This window comes from Coregonus lavaretus (genome assembly GCF_964263955.1).
Source record: "Coregonus lavaretus genome assembly, chromosome: 18".
Taxonomy (NCBI): domain Eukaryota; kingdom Metazoa; phylum Chordata; class Actinopteri; order Salmoniformes; family Salmonidae; genus Coregonus; species Coregonus lavaretus.
In genome coordinates this window covers 31624698-31650604 of record NC_140005.1, presented here as the reverse complement: position 1 = coordinate 31650604, position 25907 = coordinate 31624698, and the positions used below count along the sequence as shown (strand labels likewise).

Below are 25907 nucleotides of genomic sequence, written 5' to 3'. Positions count from 1 at the left end.
GATCTTCAGAGCCATCTTCAATGGCTACAGAACGTGTGTGCGGTGCATCTATGTCAGTCCATGAGTAAAGAGAGCAACTCTACTGTGCTCTGACTGAGCTCATGAAGCAGACTTGACTGACTATCATCTACTGAACATTCCAGATGTAGTGAACACATGTAAAGAGGTAAAGAAGCAGTGCTACTGTACATTCATGCTCAGGAACACACAGAGGAAGATACTGGTTAAAACCAAACACAGGATTCAGAGTGGGAGTGATGATGAACAGAGGACAACAAGAGAAAAGGCTTGGGCCTGTTATGGTGGAAGCATGCAAGGTCTGAGGTTTAATGTTAAAGTTAGACACTCATCTGACAACATGATGGAGAAGAAACAAGAAACAGGGAAAGAGTGAGATCAGCAAATTTGGTCAATGGAGAGAGAGAGACAGATAGGTATCGGGAGAAGTAGAGTGCTCATAACATTGTTACAAGCGAATCAGAAGGGAGCGGCAGCAGAGGCAGCCTCAGTTTGTTTGTTGCGGAGGTTTCCAGGAGTCTTACCTTTAGATATACACAATTGATAGATTATGATCTAAAGGGGGGAAACATAACAAAGGACAATAAAACAAAAAATAAAATGGAAAACCAAAAAAAGGGAAATAAAAATAAAATAAAAAACAAAGAAACAAAAAGAAATATGATAATTTGGGGTTAAGAGGAGCAGAGTCCGTCGTGGACTGGTGTTATCAACACAAAGGCAAGAATTAATCAAGGCAAGGTTTTGGGGCTGAAAGATACTCATCACATTATGTACTAGGAGAACTAACATTTGCTAAAGCACAGGTCAATAACATTATAATTGCATTACCATAATAATATAGGGTATTTTTCAGTCACAAAACATGTTTATTTTTCTCAATGTGTGGAAAACAAACATGTACAGCACACATGCATCTTTTTACAAATGAAAGGGTCACAAATTCAAACTGTCAAAAAGCGACGTCATGGACAGGTTCAAAATCTTTTGGGATTTTTGAAAACATTCAAGATTGTATTTATTTTATTCTCTTAATGTAAGCTACTGCTTTTTATGAGCACACATCTTCTTACATCTGTGACTAACATTAGAAAGAAGAGAACAGAGAGAACAGCTCTGTGTCACAGTATAATGCTCTCCTTTAAGATTGGATATAACGACAAGTCTTCCGGCTGACTGACCCTTTCATTTTCTGCATGCGTGTACTGTAGCCTGTAGCCACCGAGCAGAGACAATGAGGCTGGAGAGAGAATCAATGTGATGTTGGACCATGAGACCAGGTATGTCAGCCAAACAAGCCCAGGGCCTGGCAGAGCACTTATCACCCCCAGGAGAGAGGGGCCTTAACTGGGGAGGGAGAGAGGGCTCTATGAGGGGAGGGCGAGACGTGGCTAACTGCTCCGGGGGCGCGTGTGTGTGGGGATCTATCTAGGGGAAACACTATCAGTGTGCATTGTTACAAAACTACATAAAAAAACGACAGGTGCTTAGACAGAACTAGTGCAGTTAAGGTTATTGCAGTAAGTGAAGGAGGTTTTCAAAGCCAATACCTCTTAACTAACTCGTAACTACACAGAAGAATTTGCGGTTTCATTTCTCAAACAGGCCAAACCCCTCTACTGCAAACTAACACTACAAAAGTACTTAAGTAAAAACACTTTAAAGTACTACTTAAGTTGTTTTTTGGGGTATCTGTACTTTAATTTTGACAACTTTTATTTCACTACATTCCTAAAGAAAATAAATGAATGCTTAGCAGGACAGGAAAATTGTCAAATTCACACACTTATCAAGAGAACATCCCTGGTCATCTCTACTGCCTCTGATCTGGAGGACTCACTAAACACAAATGCTTCATTTGTAAATGATGTCTGAGTGTTGGAGTGTGTCCCTGGCTATCCGTAAATAAATAAAAAACACGTAAATTGTGCCGTCTGGATTGCTTAATATATGGAATCTGTTATGATTTATACTTTTGATACTTAAGTATATTTAAAACCAAATACTTCAAGACTTTTACCCAAGTAGGATTTTACTGGGTGACTTTCACTTTTACTTGAGTCATTTTCTATTAAGGTATCTTTACTTTTACTCAAGTATGACAATTGGGTACTTTTTCCACCACTGGTTGCAGTATATGAAAGATGGACTGTGAATGGCTGTGGGCTAGAGACCGAGTAGAGAGAGTAGAGAGTGTCATACCTGGGTCTGAGGAGAGGTGGTGGTAGGGGGCGGGGCAGAAGACCCTCGCTGCGTAGTCCTCGAAGGTGGTTGGCTCCAGGTGGTGCTGGACGATGGTCTCCAGGTAACGGGCTCTCTCCTCATAGCTGCGCCACAGGTCAAGGGTCAAAGGTCATTCAGTACGGAACACATTAGAGCACAGGACCTTACTCTCAAAGGGAGATACAATCTCATAGAAATGTGAAACTGACCAGGAGGTCAAAATAAATATATTTTAAATGATGCCCTTTGGGACTGCATTACCTGTGCAGTATTGTAACGTTACTCACATACTTATTCGACAGAGTTGTAATAAAATCTACCCCCCCCCCCATCTACTGTCTCTCTGTGTGAACCAAATAAGTCTCCCTAATCAGAGACTCTCTGGTCATAATGACAACCATCCACTGCCATTAGAAGCTCCTAGGTAAAAAGAGACGAAAGACAACCATCTCCATCCAACCCATAACATAAAAAGTGTATTAGGAACCCAACATTGGCTTTTGAATATCATGACATTTGGCAACGATGGCCTTTTTACGGTCTCGATTATCCAGTTAAGTAAAAATGATGGGATTCTGTTAATGGATTGGATTGGATTAGTTAGGATGTTGCATATGGCTTTTCTACATGAATACGGCAGGCAGAGGGGCTAAAGAGAAGCGGAGAGAGAGGGAGGTAAAGATAACCAGAGATAAAGAGAGCATGGGAGAGAGAAAGAGAGAAAGCATTGGACAGAGAAAGAGAGCATGGGAGAAAGTGTGTGAGCGGGGGAGAGAGAGAAAGTGTGAGGACCCTCTCCTGCTGGAGTGAGGAAGGGGAGAGGATATTTTGGGAGCAGCTGAGTGTTTCATTGTGCAGGGTGAGGAGCCACCTGGCGATCCCTAACACAAGGAACAGCCAAACAGTGTTAAACGGTCACACACACACACACACACACACACACACACACACATACAGTCTGACATCTAACATGGGGAAGTGTGATAGGCTGCACAGCGGGGGGAGGACAGCACTCCAGTGGATCTGCCACCTGCCTTTTCCTGTTTCCCAGCACCCCACTTCCTGCTCGTTATTAAAGCTATCAGAGATGCCGCTCAGGGCTGTGAGAAGGCCTAGGAGCAGGGAGTGGGTGTGTGTTCCGTGTGAGTGAGAGTGCCTGTGTGTGTGTCACAGTAATAATGAAGGAACAAGTTAATGGACGTCAGCCAGCAGCCACCAGATGAGACTTCTACACCTCACCTCTTCATGCCACTTAGAGAGAAAGACGTCCCACACGGCTCCGACACAGAGAGACTACACGTCACTCTGACACCAGGGCACACTAACACTGGGAGGAAAACAACACAACCAAAACCAAACACCTCTCTGGAGAGAAAGGGAAGATTCTGCAACACAGTGCTTCATCAAGTCAACAGGTTTTCTACGGTTTACCTGCTCCAATGAAATGAAAAACATATCAGAATGTGCATGTGTCAATTGGGTCTTGACATCAGTGTATCATCCTCATTCATTCAACTACACCCAGGCATGTTACTGTATGAAGTTCTAACCCAGTAGCAGCGCCTGTGTTTTAGGGAGCTGTAGTACACATGCCTGTCTGAGTGTATAGTATCAGTACTGTACATAACCCTCATTCACTGCACACAGGTTACTGTGTGAGATGCTGCGTTGGGGGACCTGTAGGTAGGAAGACCAACACATGCCATGTCGGACCAGAGCAGCTGTGGTTGACCTCAGTTTTGAGAGGAGCAGAGAGGAGCAGAGAGGAGGAGTAAGCCGTAGAAGCGCCACTGCTGCGTTATTTAATGGTAATCATTTCAGCCTCCTTTTCTCCTCTTCGCCTGTCCCTGCTCTGCGTGTGTCCGCCAACCTGCCCTGGTGTTGCGTCGCTAATGCCACCCTGTCACCACGACAACTAATCCTCTGCACTGTTGACTTGAGATGGTCTTTTGTGTCTGCAAAAAAACAACGAGGTGAAGAGAAAAACAGATTTTTGCATTACACATCTTTCAACCATCAAATAGGCCCTGGCCGGCTACAAATATACTGTAATTGAATTTGTGATGGGCATTTCTTTTAACAGCTTGTTAAAGAAGAAAAGTGTCTTTAGAGAATGTGCATGGTTTCTCTCTCCAGCCTTCCAGCCTCTCGAGTTGGAGCGGAGCAGTAGAGGAGAGAAGAGAGAGGGGGAAAAGAAAGGAGTCTTTTGTGTATCATAAGAAACTCATTTTCCCTGTGGATGAAAGGCAAAAAGGCAACAAGGGAAAAATGCACCTGGCCTCTCCCCCTCTTCCTACCGAGCTTGTCATTGTCACCGCACTCGACTCCCGGCTCGGAGGAAAGAGGACAAATTGCCAGTGAAGAGACACCAGAAGGGAGCTTGTTAGCACATTATGAGTGGTGGAGGGTGTGTGTGTGTGTCGGGGGGGGGACCTTGGTGGGCTACAAGAACAGTTCCCTGGCGTTGTGTTAATTCAGCACACAGAACATGCTGCTGCTGATAGCCTCCAAATTGAGCCTCCAAATTGATCCTCCCCGTTATGAAGGAGTGAGTGTGCCAGGAGGAGGAGAGATGTGCCAGGCCTCTCCAGAGTGCTGTGTTGCTCTAAACAAGCCATTGCTCTCCTATCCGCTCCGTTTGGAGATTCAGGGCCAAGAGCGTCGGTCTCTCCACTGAGCAGAGCAGAACTCTCATTCTCTACTGCTACAAAGAGAGAACACAGGCCCATCACTGACCTGCTACACACCTCAGAGCTCACACACAATGACAAGGATGACAACCGAACCTGAATAAATAAATACATCCAAAACGCACATATATGGTTCTACATCTGTAGGATTCAAGTGACAACAAGAGAGGAGTAGGGAGAATTGACCCGTCAGTTAAAGCAGACAATATGCACATGCTGTACAGAGAGCACGTATCAGGCTTTTGTGCCCAGTGAGTCAAATAGCTAGCATTAAATAAAAGATATGCGGCACTATTCCAAACCGTATGGATCCTTGGTATTTACAACTATAAATGAGAGGGGAGAGGTGTAAGCCTAGCTAGGGGACCGAACTGACACCTACAGGGTGTTATTCACATACACCCGCTGAGAGAGTTTTATTTTTTATTGTACACTTGCTCATTCCACCTCTACGCCACATCTAGCTCTATTATTTTAACCTAGCAGTCCTCAGTGGGCTGTTGCATTGCTGGCATCTTCAGGAAGAAAACACAGGAAGAATGTGGAGAGCAGGGGAGAGCCCACTGTTCTATTGTGAGACGAGAACATAGCTACAGAGAGAGAGGACACATTTCCCAATGTCTCAGTAACTGTCCCTCTACACTGCCTCAATACAACTCTGCAATGTGTCAGCCAGGCCAGTGAGGTCCCACTAGAAAAGCAGAGAGCCAATATGGACATGATCATCAACCCAGTTAAAATGGGAAAACACACATTACATTCAACATCTACTGACAATTAGGCTCATCAACTGAAGCATACCTAACAGTAAAATAGCCCAACTATAGGGTTTTGGTGAAGGTCAGGGTTTTTGACACTATATTTTTTCTAGGCTGAGTCAGAAAAATGTCACCCTATTCACTACATAGGGCTCTGGTCAAAAGTAGTGCACTATATAGGGAATAGGGTGCCATTTTGGACATAGCTCCAGTTCTTTGAAATAAGCACAGACACCTGCATAACTAGCATCAGTCATCGGACCAGCGACTACAAGAATCCTAGGACTCCACTGCTTATCTCACAGCACAAGAATGATCAAATTGAATGATGATAAAAATATGGGGCAGTAGAAATGGGCCCAACCTCAGTGATTCTGACTGGCAGGGTTCGTAAAGCGACCTGCTTTATTCTGCGCCACAGGGCAATGGGAGAGAGAACAGAGCCGAAAGAGAGAAAACATCACATAAATAATTGAATTTAAGGACTTTTACAGACAATGATTACAGAAATCTGTGTGTGCCCTGAAGTGCAGGGTAATCGGTTTATTCCCCCATCTGATGGCTGCGATATCGAGGCCCTAACAGTGATTTTATTACTGGGAGGAGGACGGAGGGATGGAGGGTGCTGTGGCTGGCTGCCATAGCCCTCCTTGTCATTACTGCCAATGTCCCCCTCGCTCCATCCCCAGCCCCCAGATGAGAGGAGATAGCCCAGGTAATGCTTCTCCGCCTGGGGCCACACAGACACAGATCGGGGGCCCTCTGGAGTCAGATCCATTCCTATTAATCTCCTACCAAACCCAATTGGAGGCCTGGCCTGCCTGTGAAATATTGCTCCCGGACCTGACCTGCAGCCCTGATTTATCTGTCGCCCGTTCTGCCTCTCTCTCCCCCCGTCCGATGGTGAGATGGTAATCACTGCTCACACTGTGTGCCTGCTGACGCAAATTCAACGGTTATTTAACATTTAAGGGCACAGCGGAGGGAGTGCTAATGTTATCACGGGCATGAGCAAATGCATATACACGCACGTACATGGGAACAATGATTAATGAATTACAGAGAGCCGGCCAATTTACATGCGTACATGTCAATTGTTTTTCCCTGGACTGTGCTCTGTATGTAGGAGAATCAGTTATAAATAATCTGTTTATACAGCCAATACATGTACACTACCGGTCAAAAGTTTTAGAACACCTACTCATTCAAGGGTTTTGCTTAATTTTTACTATTTTCAACATTGTAGAATAATAGTGAAGACATCAAAACGATGAAATAACACATATGGAATCATGTAGTAACCAAAGAAGTGTTAAACAAATCAAAATATATTTTATATTTGAGATTTCTCACATAGCCACCCTTTGCTTTGATGACAAAGCAAAGCATGCCTCCCGAGTGGCGCAGTGGTCTAAGGCGCTGCATCGCAGTGCTAGCTGTGCCACTAGAGATCCTGGTTCGAATCCAGGCTCTGTCGTAGCCGGCCACGACTGGGAGACCCATGGGGCGGCGCACAATTTGCCCAGCGTCGTCCAGGGTAGGGGAGGGAATGGCCGGCAGGGATGTAGCTCAGTTGGTAGAGCATGGCGTTTGCAACGCCAGGGTTGTGGGTTCGATTCCCACGGGGGGCCAGTATAATTTTTATTTTTTTTAATTAAATGTAAGTCGCTCTGGATAAGAGCGTCTGCTAAATGACTAAAATTTAAAATGTAAAATGTAATGACAGCTTTGCACACTCTTGGCATTCTCTCAACCATTTTCATGAGGTAGTCACCTGGAATGCATTTCAATTAACAGGTGTGCCTGTTAATTAAAAGTTGATTTGTTAAATGTCTTTCCTTCTTAATGCATTTGAGCCAATCAGCTGTGTTGTTACAAGGTAGGGGGGTATACAGAAGATAGCCCTATTTGGTAAAAGACCAAGTCCATATTATGGCAAGAACAGCTAAAATAAGCAAAGACAAACGACAGTCCATCATTACTTTAAGACATGAAGGTCAGTCAATACGGAACATTTCAAGAACTTTCAGTTTCTTTAAGTGCAGTCGCAAAAACCATCAAGCGCTATGATGAAACTAGCTCTCATGAGGACCGCCACAGGAATGGAAGACCCAGAGTTACCTCTGCTGCAGAGGATAAGTTCATTAGTTACCAGCCTCAGAAATTGCAGCCCAAATAAAATGCTTCAGAGTTCAAGTAACAGACACATCGCAACATCAACTGTTCAGAGGAGACTGTGTGAATCAGGCCTTCATGGTCGAATTGCTGCAAAGAAACCACTACTAAAGAACACCAATAATAATAAGAGACTTGCTTGGAGTCCAAATTTGAGATTTTTGGTTCCAACTGCTGACTCTTTGTGAGACGCGTGTGGGTGAACAGATGATCTCCGCATGTGTAGTTCCCACCGTAGAGCATGGAGGAGGAGGTGTTATGGTGTGGGGGTACTTTGCTGGTGACACGGTCTGATTTATTTAGAATTCAAGGCACACTTAACCAGCATGGCTACCACAGCTATCATTTGTTTTTCAACAGGACAAATGACCCAACACACCTCCTGGTTGTGTAAGGGCTATTTTACCAAGAAGGAGAGAGATGGAGTGCTGCATCATATGACCTGGCCTCCACAATCCCCCGACCTCAACCAAATTGAGATGGTTTGGGATGAGTCGGACTGCAGAGTGAAGGAAAAGCAGCCAACAAGTGCTAAGCATATGTGGGAACTCCTTCAAGACTGTTGGAAAAGCATTCCAGGTGAAGCTGGTTGAGAGAATGCCAAGAGTGTACAAAGCTGTCATCAAGGCAAAGGGTGGCTATTTGAAGAATCTCATTTGGTTACTACATGATTACATATGTGTTATTTCATAGTTTTGATGTCTTCACTTTTATTCTACAATGTAGAAAATAGTACAAATAAAGAAAAACCCTTGAATGAGTGGTGTTCTAAAACTTTTGACCGGTAGTGTATATAATTCTATTCATTTTAACCATACAGCCACAGATCAGATTATAAATTTCCTTATTGTAGTGCAGTTCTCTATTGGTTTAAAAACACATTCATAAAGAAGGATGCAACAGTGAGGACTCAACACCATCACATTAATCCTCCGTAAGGCAATCAAACAGGCAAAACAGTACAGCGACAAGGTGGAGTCGCAATTCAACGGCTCAGACATGAGACGTATGTGGCAGGATCTACAGACAATCACGGATTAAAAAGGGAAAACCAGCCACGTCGCAGACACCGACGTCTTGCTCTTGGACAAGCTAAACACCTTCTTCGCCCACTTTGAGGATAACACAGTGCCACCGACGCTGCCCACTCCCAATGACTGAGGGCTCTCGTTCTCCGTGGCTGACGTGAGTAAGATGTTTAAGAGCGTTAACCCTCGCAAGGCTGCCAGCCCAGATGGCATCCCTAGCCACGTCCTCAGAGCATGCGCAGAACAGTTGGCTGGAGTGTTTACGGACATATTCAATCTCTCTCTATCCCAGTCTGCTGTCCCCACTTGCTTCAAGATGTCCACCATTGTTTCCTGTACCCAAGAAAGCAAAGGTAATTGAACTAAATGACTAATTGCCCCATGGCACTTCTGTCATCATGAAATGCTTTGAGAGGCTAGTTAAGGATCATATCACCTCTACCTTAGCTGACACCCTAGACCCACTTCAATTTGCATACCGGCCCAATAGATCCACAGACGATGCAATCGCCATCGCACTGTACACTGCCCTATCCCATCTGGACAAGAGGAATACCTATGTAAGAATGCTGTTCATTGACTATAGCTCAGCCTTCAACACCATAGTACCCTGTGCAACTGGGTTCTGGACTTCCTGACGGGCCTCCCCCAGGTGGTGAAGGTAGGAAACAACACCTCCACTTCGCTGATCCTCAACAAAGGGGCCCCACAAGGGTGCGTGCTCAGCCCCCTCCTGTACTCCCTGTTCACCCATGACTGCCTGGCCACGCACGCCTCCTCTGCAAACTTGATGATTTGAGTTGGACACAACAGTAGTAGGCTTGATTACCAAAAATGACGAGACAGCCTACAGGGAGGAGGTGAGGGCCCTGGCGGAGCGGTGTCAGGAAAATAACCTCTCCCTCAATGTCAACAAACGAAGGACTACAGGAAACAGCAGACGTAGCACGCCCCTATCCACATCAACAGGACCACAGTGGAGAAGGTGAAAAGCTTCAAGTGTCTCGGTGTGGTCCACCCACACAGACAGTGTGGTGAAGAAGGCGCAACAGCGCCTCTTCAACCTCAGGAGGCTGAAGAAATTCATCTTGGCCCCTAAGACCCTCACAAACTTCTACAGATGCACAATTGAGAGCATCCTGTTGGGCTGTATCACCACCTGGTACGGCAACTGCACCGCCGGCAACCACAGGGCTCTCCAGAGGGTGGTACGGTCTGCCCAACGCATCACCGGGGGCACACTGCCTGCCCTCCAGGACACCTACAGCACCCGATGTCACATGAAGGCCAAAAAGTTCATCAAGGACATCAACCACCCGAGCCACGGCCTGTTCTCCCCGCTACCATCCAGAAGGCGAGGTCAGTACAGGTGCATCAAAGCTGGGACTGAGAGACCGAAAAACAGCCTCTATCTCAAGGCCATCAGACTGTTAAATAGCCATCACTAGCCGGCTACCACCCGGTTACTCAACCCTGCACCTTAGATGATGCAGCCCTATATATGTAGACATGGAATCACTGGTCACTTTAATAATGGAACACTAGTCACTTTAATTATGTTTACATACTGCTTTACTCATTTCATATGTATATACTGTATTCTATTCTACTGTATTTTAGTCAATGCCACTCCGACATAATATTTATATTTTTCTTAATTCCATTATTTTACTTTTAGATGTGTGTATTGTTGTGAATTATTAGATATTACTGCACTGTTGGAGATAGGAACACAAGCTTTTCGCTACACCCGCAATAACAGTGTGACCCTGGTGATGCGTTGGGCAGACTGTACCACCCTCTGGAGAGCCCTGTGGTTGCGGGCGGTGCAGTTGCCGTACCTAAAAATTATCAAAGACTCCAGCCACCCTAGTCATAGACTGTTCTCTCTGCTACCGCACGGCAAGCGGTACCGGAGCGCCAAGTCTAGGTCCAAAAGGCTTCTTAACAGCTTCTACCCCCAAGCCATAAGACTCCTGAACAGCTAATCATGGCTACCCGGACTATTTGCATTGCCCCCCCACCCCACCCCACATTTTACGCTGCTGCTACTCTGTTTATTATCTATGCATAGTCACTTTAACTCTACCTAAATGTACATATTACCTCAATTACCTCGATTAACCGGTGCCCCCGCACATTGACTCTGTACCGGTAACCCCTGTATATAGCCTCCCTACTGTTATTTTATTTTACTGTTGCGCTTTAATTATTTGCTATTTTTATTTTTTACTTAACACTTTTTTTTATTTTCTTAAAACTGCATTGTTGATTAAGGGCTTGTAAGTAACCATTTCACTGTAAGGTCTACACCTGTTGTATTCGGCGCATGTGGCAAATAAAATTTGATTTGAATTGTTTTTGATGATGATCTCTCCTAATTTATAGCATTGCGTAACACTGAAAGGCACTAAGAGGAGATGTGTGCTCTTAAAAAGCCAGTCTTTATAATGATCTAGGACAGTCAGCTCTATAGTAGCAACAACAACAGGTACTGGGTGACGACTGGTTCTGTTCTGATGTGGTTCTAGAGTGTTTATCTAGGCAGCTGGTGGTCTTGGGCCTAGACGGGTCACAGGTAGTTTGCATTGATTCAGGCTGTGGCCTCCCAGTCAGACAGCTCATCTACGAGCATACAGCATGCAACTGACCCGCGGCCGACACACACACACACACACACACCTCATCTCGGCGCCTGTAGCCGACCCGCCGCGAATCCTAAACACCTTGTCAGAGAGCCGGCCCTCCACATCCGTGACTCCCAGCCCCCCAAGGGGTTAGCTTGTTTACCCACTTTCCCCAACCAGGGGGATAAAAACAATCTCCATTATGCCTCTAGCTTATGTGTGAGCACAGCTCTGATGCTGAGGCACGAAAGAGACAACACAACAACATAGCTGGAAAACATGAAAATGATTAATTAGGAGATAAATCAACAGGGTTGAAGACGTTACATAAACACTGACTGATATCAACTGTATAAATAGTACAACATTAGGAAAATAATTATGCATAGGAAAATAATGTGCTCATCGATGCATCTTGATATAATTTTACATTAGAGTGCAATTAGATCGATAACAAGATCTACTTCTTATCTAAATTCAATTGACTGCTGTACGAGAGAGCACGGTAGTAGAGAGATATATCTGAATTAGTGTACAGATTATGTTGTCTGTGCTAAATGAATAAATAAGTATATTTCCATGCAGAATGAGCCATCATCAGCATCACAGAGGTCAGGAGGACAGAGCAGCTAGGGTCAAAGCCAGCCAGAACAAAAACACAGAGAGAAGAGGAGTGGGAGAGAGCGATTAGTTGTGACCCCACCTTCTTTTCTTTATTTACTCCCCCCTTTTATACTTTGACAGGAAACAATTAGCGAGTAGCTAAGCCCCCCCCCCCCTCCCTCTCCCCCTCCCCCTCTGTCACACAGCCCAGCAGGCCGCAGTGTTACTGGGACACAATGGGGCCCATTGTGGGAGCTGGCAGTGTGTGGCTGCGCTGCCCGTTAGGCGTTTGGCTGTGCCTGGTTGTGTGTGTGTGAGGGGGAGAGCGGGGGGACAAAAGGAGCCCAAGCCCAAAGCTTTCATCAGCTCGGTTGCCTTTGGAAAAGGCAGAGTCAGAGCAGAGTGATGAAGGCACTGACCCAACGCTCCCTCTATCCCTCCACTATCACGCTCCACCATATGCTGACCCCAGCAGCAGGGCAGTGATTGCTGCCAATCAGAAGCCAGAGTGTGTGTGTGTGGCTGTCCCTACCGCCATTCTCTCACTGGCTCGCACACAAACCACTGGACTGGCAGGGCCAATGGGGAAGCCGCTTAGCGACTGTCCTCTCTCCCCTTTCTCCTCCTCCTCCACAACCAACATTGTGTCTCCTGCTCCACAATCGGCCACTGACAGATGGAAGATGGCCGCAGCTCACACAGTTACATTTTAGTCTGCCTTCCAAACAGCTTGAGAGTCCCTTATTCTCCTAAACACACACAGATCAGTTAGGCAAAACAGAGGGAGACCAGAGGCTGTGTTGTTGAATGTTATCAAGGGGCCTTAGCTCAGACAGACCACATGGTCCACCAGCTGTAGAGGTGGTCTAGAGGGGTGGATGGTTGAGCCCCTGACCCTAAGACCCCAAGGCCAGAGAGGTCAACCTAACTCTAATCACACCCAAACATTCTAACACTAACTAACCAGCGTGGTCACTCTGTTAGCCGAGCCGCTCAGGCATATGGCCAACTTATCCTGTGCTATGCTAGCTAACAACTTTCCCAAGCCGGTACGCTAAAAACATTTTATCACACTGCCCCCAAACGCACTGGGAGGGAGGGCTGAGGATCTGGAGGGTGTGTTTTTGTGTTTGTGTGTGTGTGACTGCCACAGAACAGATCTCCAAACTGGCTGTTGGAAGTCGCTATTTGAATGGCTGTTTACATGACCCTTGGATTACTCTTAGCGCTGTAGCAACAAAAGCCTGATATCTGCGATAGGATAGAGGCTTGGGTTGTGCTGCCTGTGTTACCCTGAGCCTCTCTCTCTCTGGCTGTTTGCCTAGCAGCTCCATGACGTGCCATGATTCGTAGCGCTGCATGACGCCAGGTACTGTAGCAGCTATCTGCTATTTGAGTCCACCAGACATTAAGACCAGAAGCAGAAAAGGGGGCCCTTTTTTCCCTTCCAAGCCCTGATTTCACAGTCATGGCAAATGATGGATCAGTGAGTGGAGGCAGATGGACGAGCCCCGGGGCCAAGAGGATGAACTGAAACTTAGTGTGGAGGAGAGAGAGTGGTCGACGGGCGCGTGCTGGAGGAGGTGGAGAAGAGGCAGAGAGAGAAAAGAGAGGTAAAGGGATAGATGGTGGACAGAGAGAGTGTTCGCAACATCTAAAACCACGACTCAAACAAAAGGCAGGCTCATCCCCTGGCGCTGCTCCATTCAGAAAAGGTATGCAGAGGACGAAGAGGAGAAAGGAGGAGGACGAAGAGGAGAAAAGGCTCTTTTGATGTGGTTTCACAAAGCACGGCGGTCGGCAGGCGGGCAGCGTCTGGAGGAGAGAAAAACCCCAGTGTTCTCCTTTATGAACAGGATCACTTAGCTGCTCCGGGGTTGGGCACCTCTGCACTCCAGGGGGATTGTGGGGGAACTAACCTACGTCACGCCATCACTACAAGCTCCAGTTTTTGTTGCTGTAACGTAGTTTGACCTGATTTCAAGTCCACTCACAGAGATCATATATTTTTAAATAAATAGGGTCTCAATATGTAATTCTATGAGTCCACTATTCAATAGTATATCGGTGGAGTGTTCAATTCCCAATCCGCTGCACCTTGTTTTACAGAATGAATTTAGCATTCAGTGCTGTAATTTTCCTTTTTCGATTAGGAAAAAAAACAAGGACTCATTCCAGAACACAGCAGAACACAGGAAATAACCCATCATCCTTAGAGGAAGACAGGAAATCCTTTTCTCCAGTGGATTTCCCTAATAACGCCATTACAATTATCATAATCAATAATACTGTTTGTTCACATTGTACAAGAACGATCTGTCAGAGGTGGTGGGGGGGGGGGGGGGGGGGGTGATGTTGCAGAACCATTTTATATCTACTGTTGAGGAATGAATGGCGAGAATAGCCCAACATGCATGCCCGCCCACCCACCGACACACCCACGTTTACTGGCAGTACTCTGCTGCTCTATCAACAGGTAACTAAGTACTGCTCAGTGTCTGTGTTGCTGGTCCTCTGGGACCACTCAATTCCTTCTGCCTCAGTGCTTCCTAAAAGCCCCTCAGTGGAAGGCATTTAGAGAACAGCTCCCTTAACACGCACACACGAAAGCAGCAAACGCACACACACACACTTAAAACATTGCTGTGAATCATTCCTTACACAGACTTCAATTAGTTGCCTGCTGAAAGACAAGATCTCTGTCCCCCTCTCAAACACATTTTGTCAAAGGAGTGAGAAAAAGTGAAGTAAAAGAAAAGAAAATAAGAGAGAAAAGAAACAAACAAACAAAAAGAGAGGGTCTGGAGACTGAGGCAGATAGAGAGACAGTCTGGAAAGACATCCGTCGATAATGACAGATTACTGTAATTCTGGCTGTCAGGCCCATCGACCGGTGCAACTCACGCCAATCAATAGCCCAGTCCAGTATCGAGCCCTGCTCTGCTCCATGATGCACACACCACACACACACACACACACACACACACACACAGAGATGGGTGAGATTGCTGCGAGCAAAGTCTCAAGCTGAGCCAAACAATCTCTTTTGCTCCGAGGACATGGCAGATGCGAATCGCTTTTCACCCCCCTATTTTTTGCTTTGTTTTCGAACAGTATTATCCTTTTTTGAAAAGAGGAGAGCTTGAAAAGAGGGGTTAAAAGCTAGAGTATTTAGAGGTAGGGATTTGAAGCATGCGAGCTTGAGTGGTCAACATAGTAGCACTTTCCAGGGAGAAATAAAATAAGGACAAATGGGGGAAAAGTATAGGTGAAATTACAAATTCACTTCAGTACCTAGAAGCAAACTAGACTGGAGGGAAAAGTGGTGCTTTGTTATAGATTTGAGTTCATTTCTACATGGCATAGAAACTGATGGAGGGTTTTTCTATTGACGCAAGGTATAAAATATTGAAGCATTAACATTCATATTAACATTATGTAGATTTTGTAAAATTGTTACAGCGTTATTATTGGACATTATTGAAACAATTTGGCAAAAATATGTTACTATTCAAAAGGATCAACATTAGTGTTGGACTGAGTTTAAAAGCCATGCTATTAGTGATGGTGTGAGTCAAAGTGAGAAGAGAGAGAGGAGGAGAGACCGCGAGAAAGAAATTGCTACTGAAGCATTTCAATATTGGACAATATTGAAACAATTTGGCAAAAATAAAGCTACCGTAATCCCCACAAAAATGTGCCATTCAAAGGGATCAAGCTAAATAAATGTTTTTAAGAGTAGCCATGATATTGGCGATGGTGGTGTGAGTCAAAGCAGAGGAAGCAAAAGAGAAATCACTACCGAAGCATTTCAAAAGCAAATTGCTCTGAATCATCGTTAGGAGACGATGGGCAATGATCACAGAGAGGCTACTGCGGTCTACTGGAGAAAACTGCTGTCACCTCTTTGCACCAAGCAAAATGTGAAGCTCTACATGTTGAAAAATACAGCGCGGGAGGGGATGCGACATCAATAATTATTGAGCGAGAGAGACGCTGTTCTACCATTACGTCTCCTTAGCCTGCAGTGCAGTCAGGAGCTGGTCTGTCTGTCAATCTATTTCCTTTGCCCGTCTCTACAGAAAGGTGATACACACACACTTTCTACTGATCTCCCTTGCTAGTGCAAAATAACAAGCCCAACAAACAACACGTTAACGTGACAGCACTAGCCACAGGCGAGGACAGGCGTAACAGATCACAGATCACACAGTGTATTGTGGTTTTATCTCCCCCCTACAGGCAGTGTGCTGGACAGGGCTGAGGTAGGCAGAGTCAGGGTAGAGAGATGGGGAAGGATACAAGTTCTGGTAGAGGGGGATGAGGGATTTTAGAGCCCTGCTGGCATTGAGGGCCGTAGCCCGGACCATGGTGGGAAGGATCTTCTCATCCACTATGGCTCCATCGAACAGGGGCCCGAAAAACGGGACCTGAGGGGTGGGGGTGGGGTGGGGGGGGTCGGGAGTAGAGTGAGAGAGAGGGATGAAGAGAGAGAAAAAGAAAACAACTATGTAAGTTACCATTGATTAGATAAAGCCAGAACAATATAAGAAACTTTATAAACCAATAACAGTAAATAGTGGTCTTCGTCTATCAGATCCCAGGGAATGCAATGTTCAATGCACTGTTTATTTGATAAATAACATAAAAGCACTTTATGGCTGATGTCGTTTCAGTGCCAGAATTTACTTTCATGAAAGCCAGACCTCTTTTTTGTCCTTATCTGGCTATCTTTCCACATTTCCCCAGACTCTGAAGGGACAGACCCGTCTTCTAGCCATATCCATACCGCAATTTAATTCTAAGAATCCTGTTGACCCGATTAGTCCGGACATAACTGAGCAGGAAGCAGGAGTGCCGCGAGACATGTGTTTATTTGGTTTATTTATATATAAAAATAGAACACTTCAGCAGGAATAGCTGTGTTATTGTCCATTGTCATTTTTCAGAACAAAGACATTTTTCTTTTTTTTTCCTTTTAACCCACAGAAACCCACAGAAAAAAAAAAAAAAAAAAACACTGAGGGGTTGAAAGCCATGGTCAGTCAAGGTGCGGCACCCCTGGAGCAGTTAAGTGCCTTGCTCAAGGGCAATGACAGGAAATGGAATCTAGGATACCTTAATGTTAATGTAATGAAGAAAAAATCTATAGACATGGGAGTCTCAGGTGGATGTGGGGCAGATCTGAACCCACCTCTGGCTTCTTGAGGATATGGATGCTGTACATGTGGTTCTTCATGGGGTAGATGATGATGAGGACATCTCCAAACTCTGTAGGGATGATGCCTCTCCTGTAGTCTCGAGAGTGCTCCGACCACACGATGTGCACCTCGTCATTCCCAAGATGGCGTAGCTTGGAGGACATAGGTGAGAGGTGAGAGGAGGTGTGAGAAGAGGAGAGGGGAGGAGGTGAGAGAGAGTGTCCCTGTCTAGTCAATGTCGACTTTTTGAAAAATAGTGTTCAAGTAATTCATTCACATGGCAGAGGACAATTGAACAGTGACACATTAAGTGAGAGCCTTGAGCTTGGCGTCCCTGATGAAACTGTCAAAACTAAGGCCGTCTTTGTCTGATTCTCATTCTCTCAGGGCCCCCTATTCAAAAAGCATCTCAGAGTAGGAGTGCTGATCTTGGATCAGTTTCCGCCCCCTGTTCATATAATCTTTTTCATTGTGTTCTAAAAAGCAAAACTGTTCCTATATCAGCACTCCTACTGTGAAACTCTTTGTGAATACAGTGTCTAAGGCTCCTTCATTCATCCAGGGTTTTCCAACCATGTGTCATTGTGTCCTGTGTGGGGCAGGCAGAGTGAGGTCTAGGATGCCTAGGACTCCTCTATCATTAACCTTGAAGAGTGATAGGTGAGAGGAGCCGCCACCGCCACACGCTGCTTTATACCCCAGTACTCATCCATCCATCTTCCACAGCTCATCTTTCTAACGCTTTCTCCATCTTACCGTTCACTCAATCACTCTGAGGGCCACAGTGTGCTCATTAGGTACACAAACTGAAGAAAACAGGAGGGACTACATGGACTTGTCTAATAAGAAATGCTCATTAACTTTTTATGTTGTGTGCCCTAATGAACATGACCATGGCCTGTATAGCACCTTGTCTTCATCCTCCGCTCTCAACCAATAGGAAACTCATTCTTTCCTCCCAGCAAATCACAAAATCTAATCCTCATCCATTGCTGAGCAGATAGCCGTTAGATGCGGCTTGAACCATCTCCCTATTTACATTTCACATCAGCAGCCCTCATTCATAAATCCTAAGACCTAGAGGGTGTGGATGTATTCTCAGCCTTCAACCTTGGATACGCCCGTCACTGTCTGGGGGAGATGGGGGAACAGTACTAGTGAAAACAAACAAATACATTTGCGGGGCTGGAGTGTGTATGTGTGTGAGACTGACTGTGTGTGAGCGTGCGTCCCCGTGTGTCCCCGTGTGTGTGTGAGTGTGAGAGAGAGTGCCTGCTGGCCGCTCTCGCTGGCTGAGCTGACACGCTTTAGCGTCTGGTTAACATGGTTTAGTGTCTATCTGCAGATTGCTCTGTTGGATAGCATCTCCTCCAGCCTCTCCAAATCCAATCAGCTGCTGAGGAGTCATGATATGAGTTTAACCAGGGGGACAGCCACGGCCAGATCTAATTTGGCTACATTATGGCCATGTGCAGCGCGGACCGCCGAGTGAAGGGGGAGCAGGAGCGAGAGCTACGCTCCAGGACCCTCACTATGACAGACAGGGTGATGTGTCCCAAATGGCACCCAATTCCCTATATAGTGCACTACTGGGCTCTGGTCGAAAGTAGTGCACTATACAGGAAATGGGGTGCAATTTGGAACGGACCAGGGGGTTTGGGGGGGCCACCACCACCTGCACGTACACTATATGACCAAAAGTATGTGGACACCTGCTCATTGAACATCTCATTCCAAAATCATGGGCATTAATAGGGAGTTGGTCTCCCCTTTGCTGCTACAACAGCCTCCACTCTTCTGGGAAGGCTTTTCACTAGATGTTGGAACACAACTGAAATGTCTGACATCTGCACGAAATCCAAATTAAGGGAGACATAGATATGATTAAAAAACAACTTGATGCAATATTAAAAAATGGTTGGAGGAGATTAATCATAAACCCAAATTGAGATCCTTTTGTTTGATTAAGGGCGAATTTGTGTGTGAGAAATATATTATGTATAACCTACCTAAAAGCAAGAGATCGCTATGTGCACAGGTAAGATCAGGGATATTGCCTCTGCGTATTGAAACAGGTCGGTATTGTGGTGAAATGGAAGAGGAAAGTCTATGTAACTATTGTGACCTCGAAGAAATAGAGAATGAAACTCATTTTATCCTCTACTGCCCTTTCTACCACGATATACGCTTGCTCTTATTCCAGAAAGCACACCAGATATACCCTGGCATTACGTGGCTGAGCCATGAGGAGAAACTGAAATGTTTTTTTGTCCATTGTGTATTTCCCTTTGCAGAATATTTAGATAAAGCCTGGAATAAAAGAAAAAGGGCTAACTATAATTAAATTGTTAAAATATTATGCTTCTATGTGGTAAATGGTAGGTGTGTATATACACTGTGTGCACAATTATTAGGCAAGTCAGTATTTTGACCATATCATCATTATTATGCATATTTCCCAACTCCAAGCTGTATAAACTGGAATTGCTTATTGGATTTAAGCATATCAGGTGATGTGTATTTGTGTAATGAGGGAGGGTGTGGCCTAAGGAGATCAACACCCTATATCAAGGTGTGTATAATTATTAGGCAGCTTCTTTTCCTCAGGCAAAATGGGCCAAAAAATAGATTTAACTGACTCTGAAAAGTCAAACATTGTAAAAAGTATTTCAGAGGGATGCAGCACTCTTGAAATTGCTAAGATATTGGGGCATGATCACAGAACCATCAAACGTTTTGTTGCAAATAGTCAACAGGGTCTCAAGAACCGTGTTGAGACAAAAAATACGCAGGTTAACTGCCAAAGATTTGAGAAGAATCAAACGTGAAGCTACCAGGAACCCATTATCCTCCAGAGCTGTCATATTCCAGAACTGCAACCTACCTGGAGTGCCCAGAAGTACAAGGTGTTCAGTGCTCAGTGACATGGCCAAGGTAAGGAAGGCTGAAACCCGACCACCACTGAACAAGACACATCAATTGAAACGTCAAGACTGGGCCAAGAAATATCTGAAGACAGATTTTTCAAAGGTTTTATGGACTGATGAGATGAGTGACTCTTGACGGACCAGATGGATGGGCCTGTGGCTGGATCAGTAACGGGCACTGAGCTCCACTTCAACTCAGACGCCAGCAAGGTGGAGGTGGGGTACTGGTATGGGCTGGTATTATTAAAGATGAGCTAGTTGGACCTTTTCAAACTCAACTCCCAAACCTATTGCCAGTTTTTAGAAGACACTTTTTTCAAGCAGTGGTACAGCAAAAAGTCTGCATCTTTCAAGAAGACCATGATTTTTATGCAGGACAATGCTCCATCGCATGCACCGAAGTACTCCACTGCCTGGCTAGCCAGTAAAGGCCTTAAAGATGAAATAATAATTACAGTGGGGGAAAAAAGTATTTAGTCAGCCACCAATTGTGCAAGTTCTCCCACTTAAAAAGATGAGAGAGGCCTGTAATTTTCATCATAGGTACACGTCAACTATGACAGACAAAATGAGAAAAAAAAATCCAGAAAATCACATTGTAGGATTTTTAATGAATTTATTTGCAAATTATGGTGGAAAATAAGTATTTGGTCAATAAGAAAAGTTTCTCAATAATATTTTTTTTTTTTTTTTTGGGAGGGGATGGATCTGCTTAATATTGCAGATAGATTGTATCTTCTATCAATGTAATTGTCTGCATCACTTCCAATCCCCCATGTTTATTTTTATTTTTTATATATATATTCCCCTTTATTACTTTTCAACCCCACCATCCTTTCCCTACTTGGAGTAAATTAGTGAACAACAACGCCCAGGCCTCTACTTCCGGTCTATACTTACTATCTACACCTTATGGACAGAGTTAATTTTACAATAATTCTATATCTATATATCTATATATATATATATCTATATATCTATATATCTATATATCTATATATCTATATATCTATATATATATATATATATATATTTATTTATTTTTTTGCTCCTGAACTTCTTCTACTCTCAACCTCTCCGATCATTTTCATGATGTCCATCCAGTTTGCTTCTAAATGCCATATCTTTCTAACTGTGCTCTTTCCCAAAAGCTCCCAACATACAACCTATATACTTATTATGGACACAGTATGCTTACATTATTAGCTATCTTTGTTATTATTTGTTGTTATTTGTTATTAGTCCCATCCTTCAACTCTATTCAATACCTCCCATCTATCTCTTAACACCATCCATATAGGATTTCTATTTGCCATATATATTTCGACCGTACTGTGATGTTTTACAAAAGTTCTGAACCTTTCTATTCTCATTGCTTCTACAGATTGTGAATTAAAAATAAACATTTTTGCTAAAAGTATTATTATATTATTGATTGATTGACTATGACTTTTCAGATCACCCAGTAATGCTATCTGCAAGGTTAGTTCCAGGTAAATATTGCAATCCTTTAGCCATTCCTGGACCTGTGTCCAAAAACAAGCTACAAATGGACAGAACCAAAACAAATGATCTAATGATTCTATCTCTTCACAGCAAAATCTGCAGAGCTGGGAAGATTGTATCCCCCATATAAATAACATTCTATTGGTAGCAAGAATTTTATATAATAATTTAAATTGAAAGATTCTAATTTTTGAATCCGGTGTCGTTTTGCGTGTCAGTTCATAAACACTATGCCATGGGATCGGTACGTCAAAGATCTCTTCCCAACTATTTTGCAATCTATATGGGACGGCTGTCAATCCTTTGGTCCTTAAGTGAAACTGATATACTTTTTTATTTATCACAGTTTTCCTTAACCAATTATGTTCTTTAATGCAAGGCCGACAGACAAGTTCCTTACTTTCTCCCCCTTCAACTTTCCTCTTCCACTTTTGCGGTAAGGCTGCAATTATTTGGTTGTAATTCTGGGTAGAGCAGACATTTCCATATGTTTTTGTTAGCTGCATGTGCGACATAACTCCACCAGTCCTACCGATGATATCATTTACGAAGATTATACCTTTTTTAAACATTCTGTCAAAAAATAAAGGTTTTTTGTCAATTAGTATATTTGAATTTAACCACAATATTTGTTGCATTATTTGTTCTGTCGTTTCTGGAGGATTAAATTGAAATTGCAACCAACTTTCTATGGCTTGTTTTAGAAATAGTGACATTTGGGAGATTATTTCCTTTTCAAATAACTGAAAGTGAGAGGTTGTAATCTGAATAAAGGGAAAAAGGCCTTTCTTGAACAGTGGGTGAGACAATCTTACTAATTTGCTTGAGAACCAGTTCGGATTTAAGTATAACTTTTGGATGACTGAAGATTTTAGTGATAGGTCTAATGCTTTAATATTTAATCATTTCTGTCCTCCGAATTCATATTCATTATATAAATATGCTCTTTTAATTTTGTCTGGCTTGCCGTTCCAAATAAAATTGAATATTTTTTTCTCATATAATTTAAAAAACTGTTTGCTAGGCGTAGGCAAGACCATAAGCAAATAGGTAAACTGGGATAATACTAAAGAGTTAATCAGGGTGATTTTTCCACAAATTGACAGGTATTTTCCTTTCCATGGTAGTAAGATTAAAGTAAGTTTCTCAATACTTTGTTATATACCCTTTGTTGGCAATGACACAGGTCAAACGTTTTCTGTAAGTCTTCACAAGGTTTTCACACACTGTTGCTGGTATTTTGGCCCATTCCTCCATGCAGATCTACTCTAGAGCAGTGATGTTTTGGGGCTGTCGCTGGGCAACACGGACTTTCAACTCCCTCCAAAGATTTTCTAGGGGTTGAGATCTGGAGACTGGCTAGGCCACTCCAGGACCTTGAAATGCTTCTTACGAAGCCACTCCTTCGTTGCCCGGGCGGTGTGTTTGGGATCATTGTCATGCTGAAAGACCCAGCCACGTTTCATCTTCAATGCCCTTGCTGATGGAAGGAGGTTTTCACTCAAAATCTCACGATACATGGCCCCATTCATTCTTTCCTTTACACGGATCAGTCGTCCTGGTCCCTTTGCAGAAAAACAGCCCCAAAGCATGATGTTTCTACCCCCATGCTTCACAGTAGGTATGGTGTTCTTTGGATGCAACTCAGCATTCTTTGTCCTCCAAACACGACGAGTTGAGTTTTTACCAAAAAGTTATATTTTGGTTTCATCTGACCATATGACATTCTCCCAATCCTCTTCTGGATCATCCAAATGCACTCTAGCAAACTTCAGACGGGCCTGGACATGTACTGGCTTAAGCAGGGGGACACGTCTGGCACTGCAGGATTTGAGTCCCTGGCGGCGTAGTGTGTTACTGATGGTAGGCTTTGTTACTTTGGTCCCAGCTCTCTGCAGGTCATTCACTAGGTCCCCCCGTGTGGTTCTGGGATTTTTGCTCACCGTTTTTGTGATCATTTTGACCCCACGGGGTGAGATCTCCCCAGATCGAGGGAGATTATCAGTGGTCTTGTATGTCTTCCATTTCCTAATAATTGCTCCCACAGTTGATTTCTTCAAACCAAGCTGCTTACCTATTACAGATTCAGTCTTCCCAGCCTGGTGCAGGTCTACAATTTTGTTTCTGGTGTCCTTTGACAGCTCTTTGGTCTTGGCCATAGTGGAGTTTGGAGTGTGACTGTTTGAGGTTGTGGACAGGTGTCTTTTATACTGATAACAAGTTCAAACAGGTGCCATTAATACAGGTAACGAGTGGAGGACAGAGGAGCCTCTTAAAGAAGAAGTTACAGGTCTGTGAGAGCCAGAAATCTTGCTTGTTTGTAGGTGACCAAATACTTATTTTCCACCATAATTTGCAAATAAATTCATTAAAAATCCTACAATGTGATTTTCTGGATTTTTTTTCTCAATTTGTCTGTCATAGTTGACGTGTACCTATGATGAAAATTACAGGCCTCTCTCATCTTTTTAAGTGGGAGAACTTGCACAATTGGTGGCTGACTAAATACTTTTTTCCCCCACTGTACATGGCCCCCTTCCTCACCTGACCTAAACCCTACTGAGAACTTGTGGTCCCTTAAACGGTCGATTTACAGTGAAGGAAAACAGTACACCTCTCTGACCAGTGTCTGGGAGGCTGTGGTTGCTGCTGCAAAAAAAGTTGATCGTCAACAGATCAAGAAACTGACAGACTCCATGTATGGAAGGCTTATGACTTATTGAAAAGAAGGGTGGCTATATTGGTCACAGATTCTTTTTTTTAATGTCAGAAATGTTTATTTGTATTTTATATTTGAGAATCTTCAAATAGTCACCCTTTGCCTTGATGACAGCTTTGCAAACTCTTGGCATTCTCTTAACCAGCTTCACCTGGAATGCTTTTACAACACTCTTGAAGGAGTTCCCACATATGCTGAGCACTTGTTGGCTGCTTTTCCTTCACTCTGCGGTCCAACTCATCCCAAAACATCTCAATTTGGTTCAGTCGGGGGATCGTGGAGGCCAGGTCATCTGAAGCAGCACTCCATCACTCTCCTTCTTGGTAAAATAGCCCTTACACAGCCTGGAGGTGTGTGGGTCATTGTCTGTTGAAAATCAAATGATAGTCCCACTAAGCCCAAACCAGATGGAATGGCGTATCGCTGTAGAATGCTGTTGTAGCCATGCTGGTTAAGTGTGCCTTGAATTCTAAATAAATCACAGACGGTGTCACCAGCAAAGCACCCCCACACCATAACACCTCCTCATCCTCCATGCTTTACGGTAGGAAATACACATGCAGAGATCATCCGTTCACCCACACCGCGTCTCACAAAGACACGGCGGTTGGAACCAAAAATCTCAAATTTGGATTCCAGACCAAAGGACACATTTCCACTGGTCTAATGTCCATTAATCGTGTTTCTTGGCCCAAGCAAGTCTCTTCTTCTTATTGGTGTCCTTTAGAAGTGGTTTCTTTGCAGCAATTTGACCATGAAGGCCTGATTCACAGAGTTTCTTCTGAACAGTTGATGTTGAGATGTGTTGGTTACTTGAACTCTGAAGCATTTATTTGGGCTACAATTTCTGAAGCTGGTAACTCTAATGAACTTATCCTCTGCAGCAGAGGTAACTCTGCGTCATCCATTCCTGTGGTGGTCCTCATGAGAGCCAGTTTCATCATAGAGCTTGATGGCTTTTGTGACTGCACTTGAAGAAACTTTCAAAGTTCTTGAAATGTTCCGTATTGACTGACCTTCATGTCTTAAAGTAATGATGGACTGTCGTTTCTCTTTGCTTATTTGAGCTGTTCTTGCCATAATATGGACTTGGTCTTTTACCAAATAGGGCTATCTTCTGTATACCCCCCCCCACCCCACCTTGTCACAACACAACAGACTGGCTCAAACGCATTAAGGAAAGAAATTCCACAAATTAACATTTAATTAACAGGCACACCTGTTAATTGAAATGTATTCCAGGTGAATACCTCATGAAGCTGGTTGAGAGAATGCCAAGAGTGTGCAAAGCTGTCATCAAGGAAAAGGGTGGCTATTTGAAAAATCTCAAATCTCAAATATATTTTGATTTGTTTAACACTTATTTGGTTACTACATGATTCCATACGTGTTATTTCATAGTTTTGATGTCTTCACTATTATTCTACAATGT

The 25907-nt window shown here is 43.9% G+C and overlaps 1 protein-coding gene across 3 annotated transcripts in view; it reads right to left on the bottom strand.

The window, feature by feature from the left end:
* Window positions 1–25907, bottom strand: part of LOC311145882 (ral GTPase-activating protein subunit alpha-1-like) — a 98732-nt gene that overhangs the window by 4938 nt on the left and 67887 nt on the right. For 2 of the 3 annotated variants that reach the window (XR_014614640.1, XM_084182241.1), the window contains exons 38-41: window positions 17317–17475; window positions 16425–16552; window positions 2221–2345; window positions 543–573 (exon numbers count right to left, since the gene is read on the bottom strand). Coding sequence is in view for 2 of the 3 variants with exons in the window: in XM_084182241.1 (XP_084038367.1) it covers window positions 545–573; window positions 2221–2345; window positions 16425–16552; window positions 17317–17475 (441 nt within the window). In the remaining variant the exon portion in view is untranslated. The remainder of the gene's footprint in view (window positions 1–542; window positions 574–2220; window positions 2346–16424; window positions 16553–17316; window positions 17476–25907) is intronic. The other variant, XM_084182240.1, reaches the window with a different exon arrangement.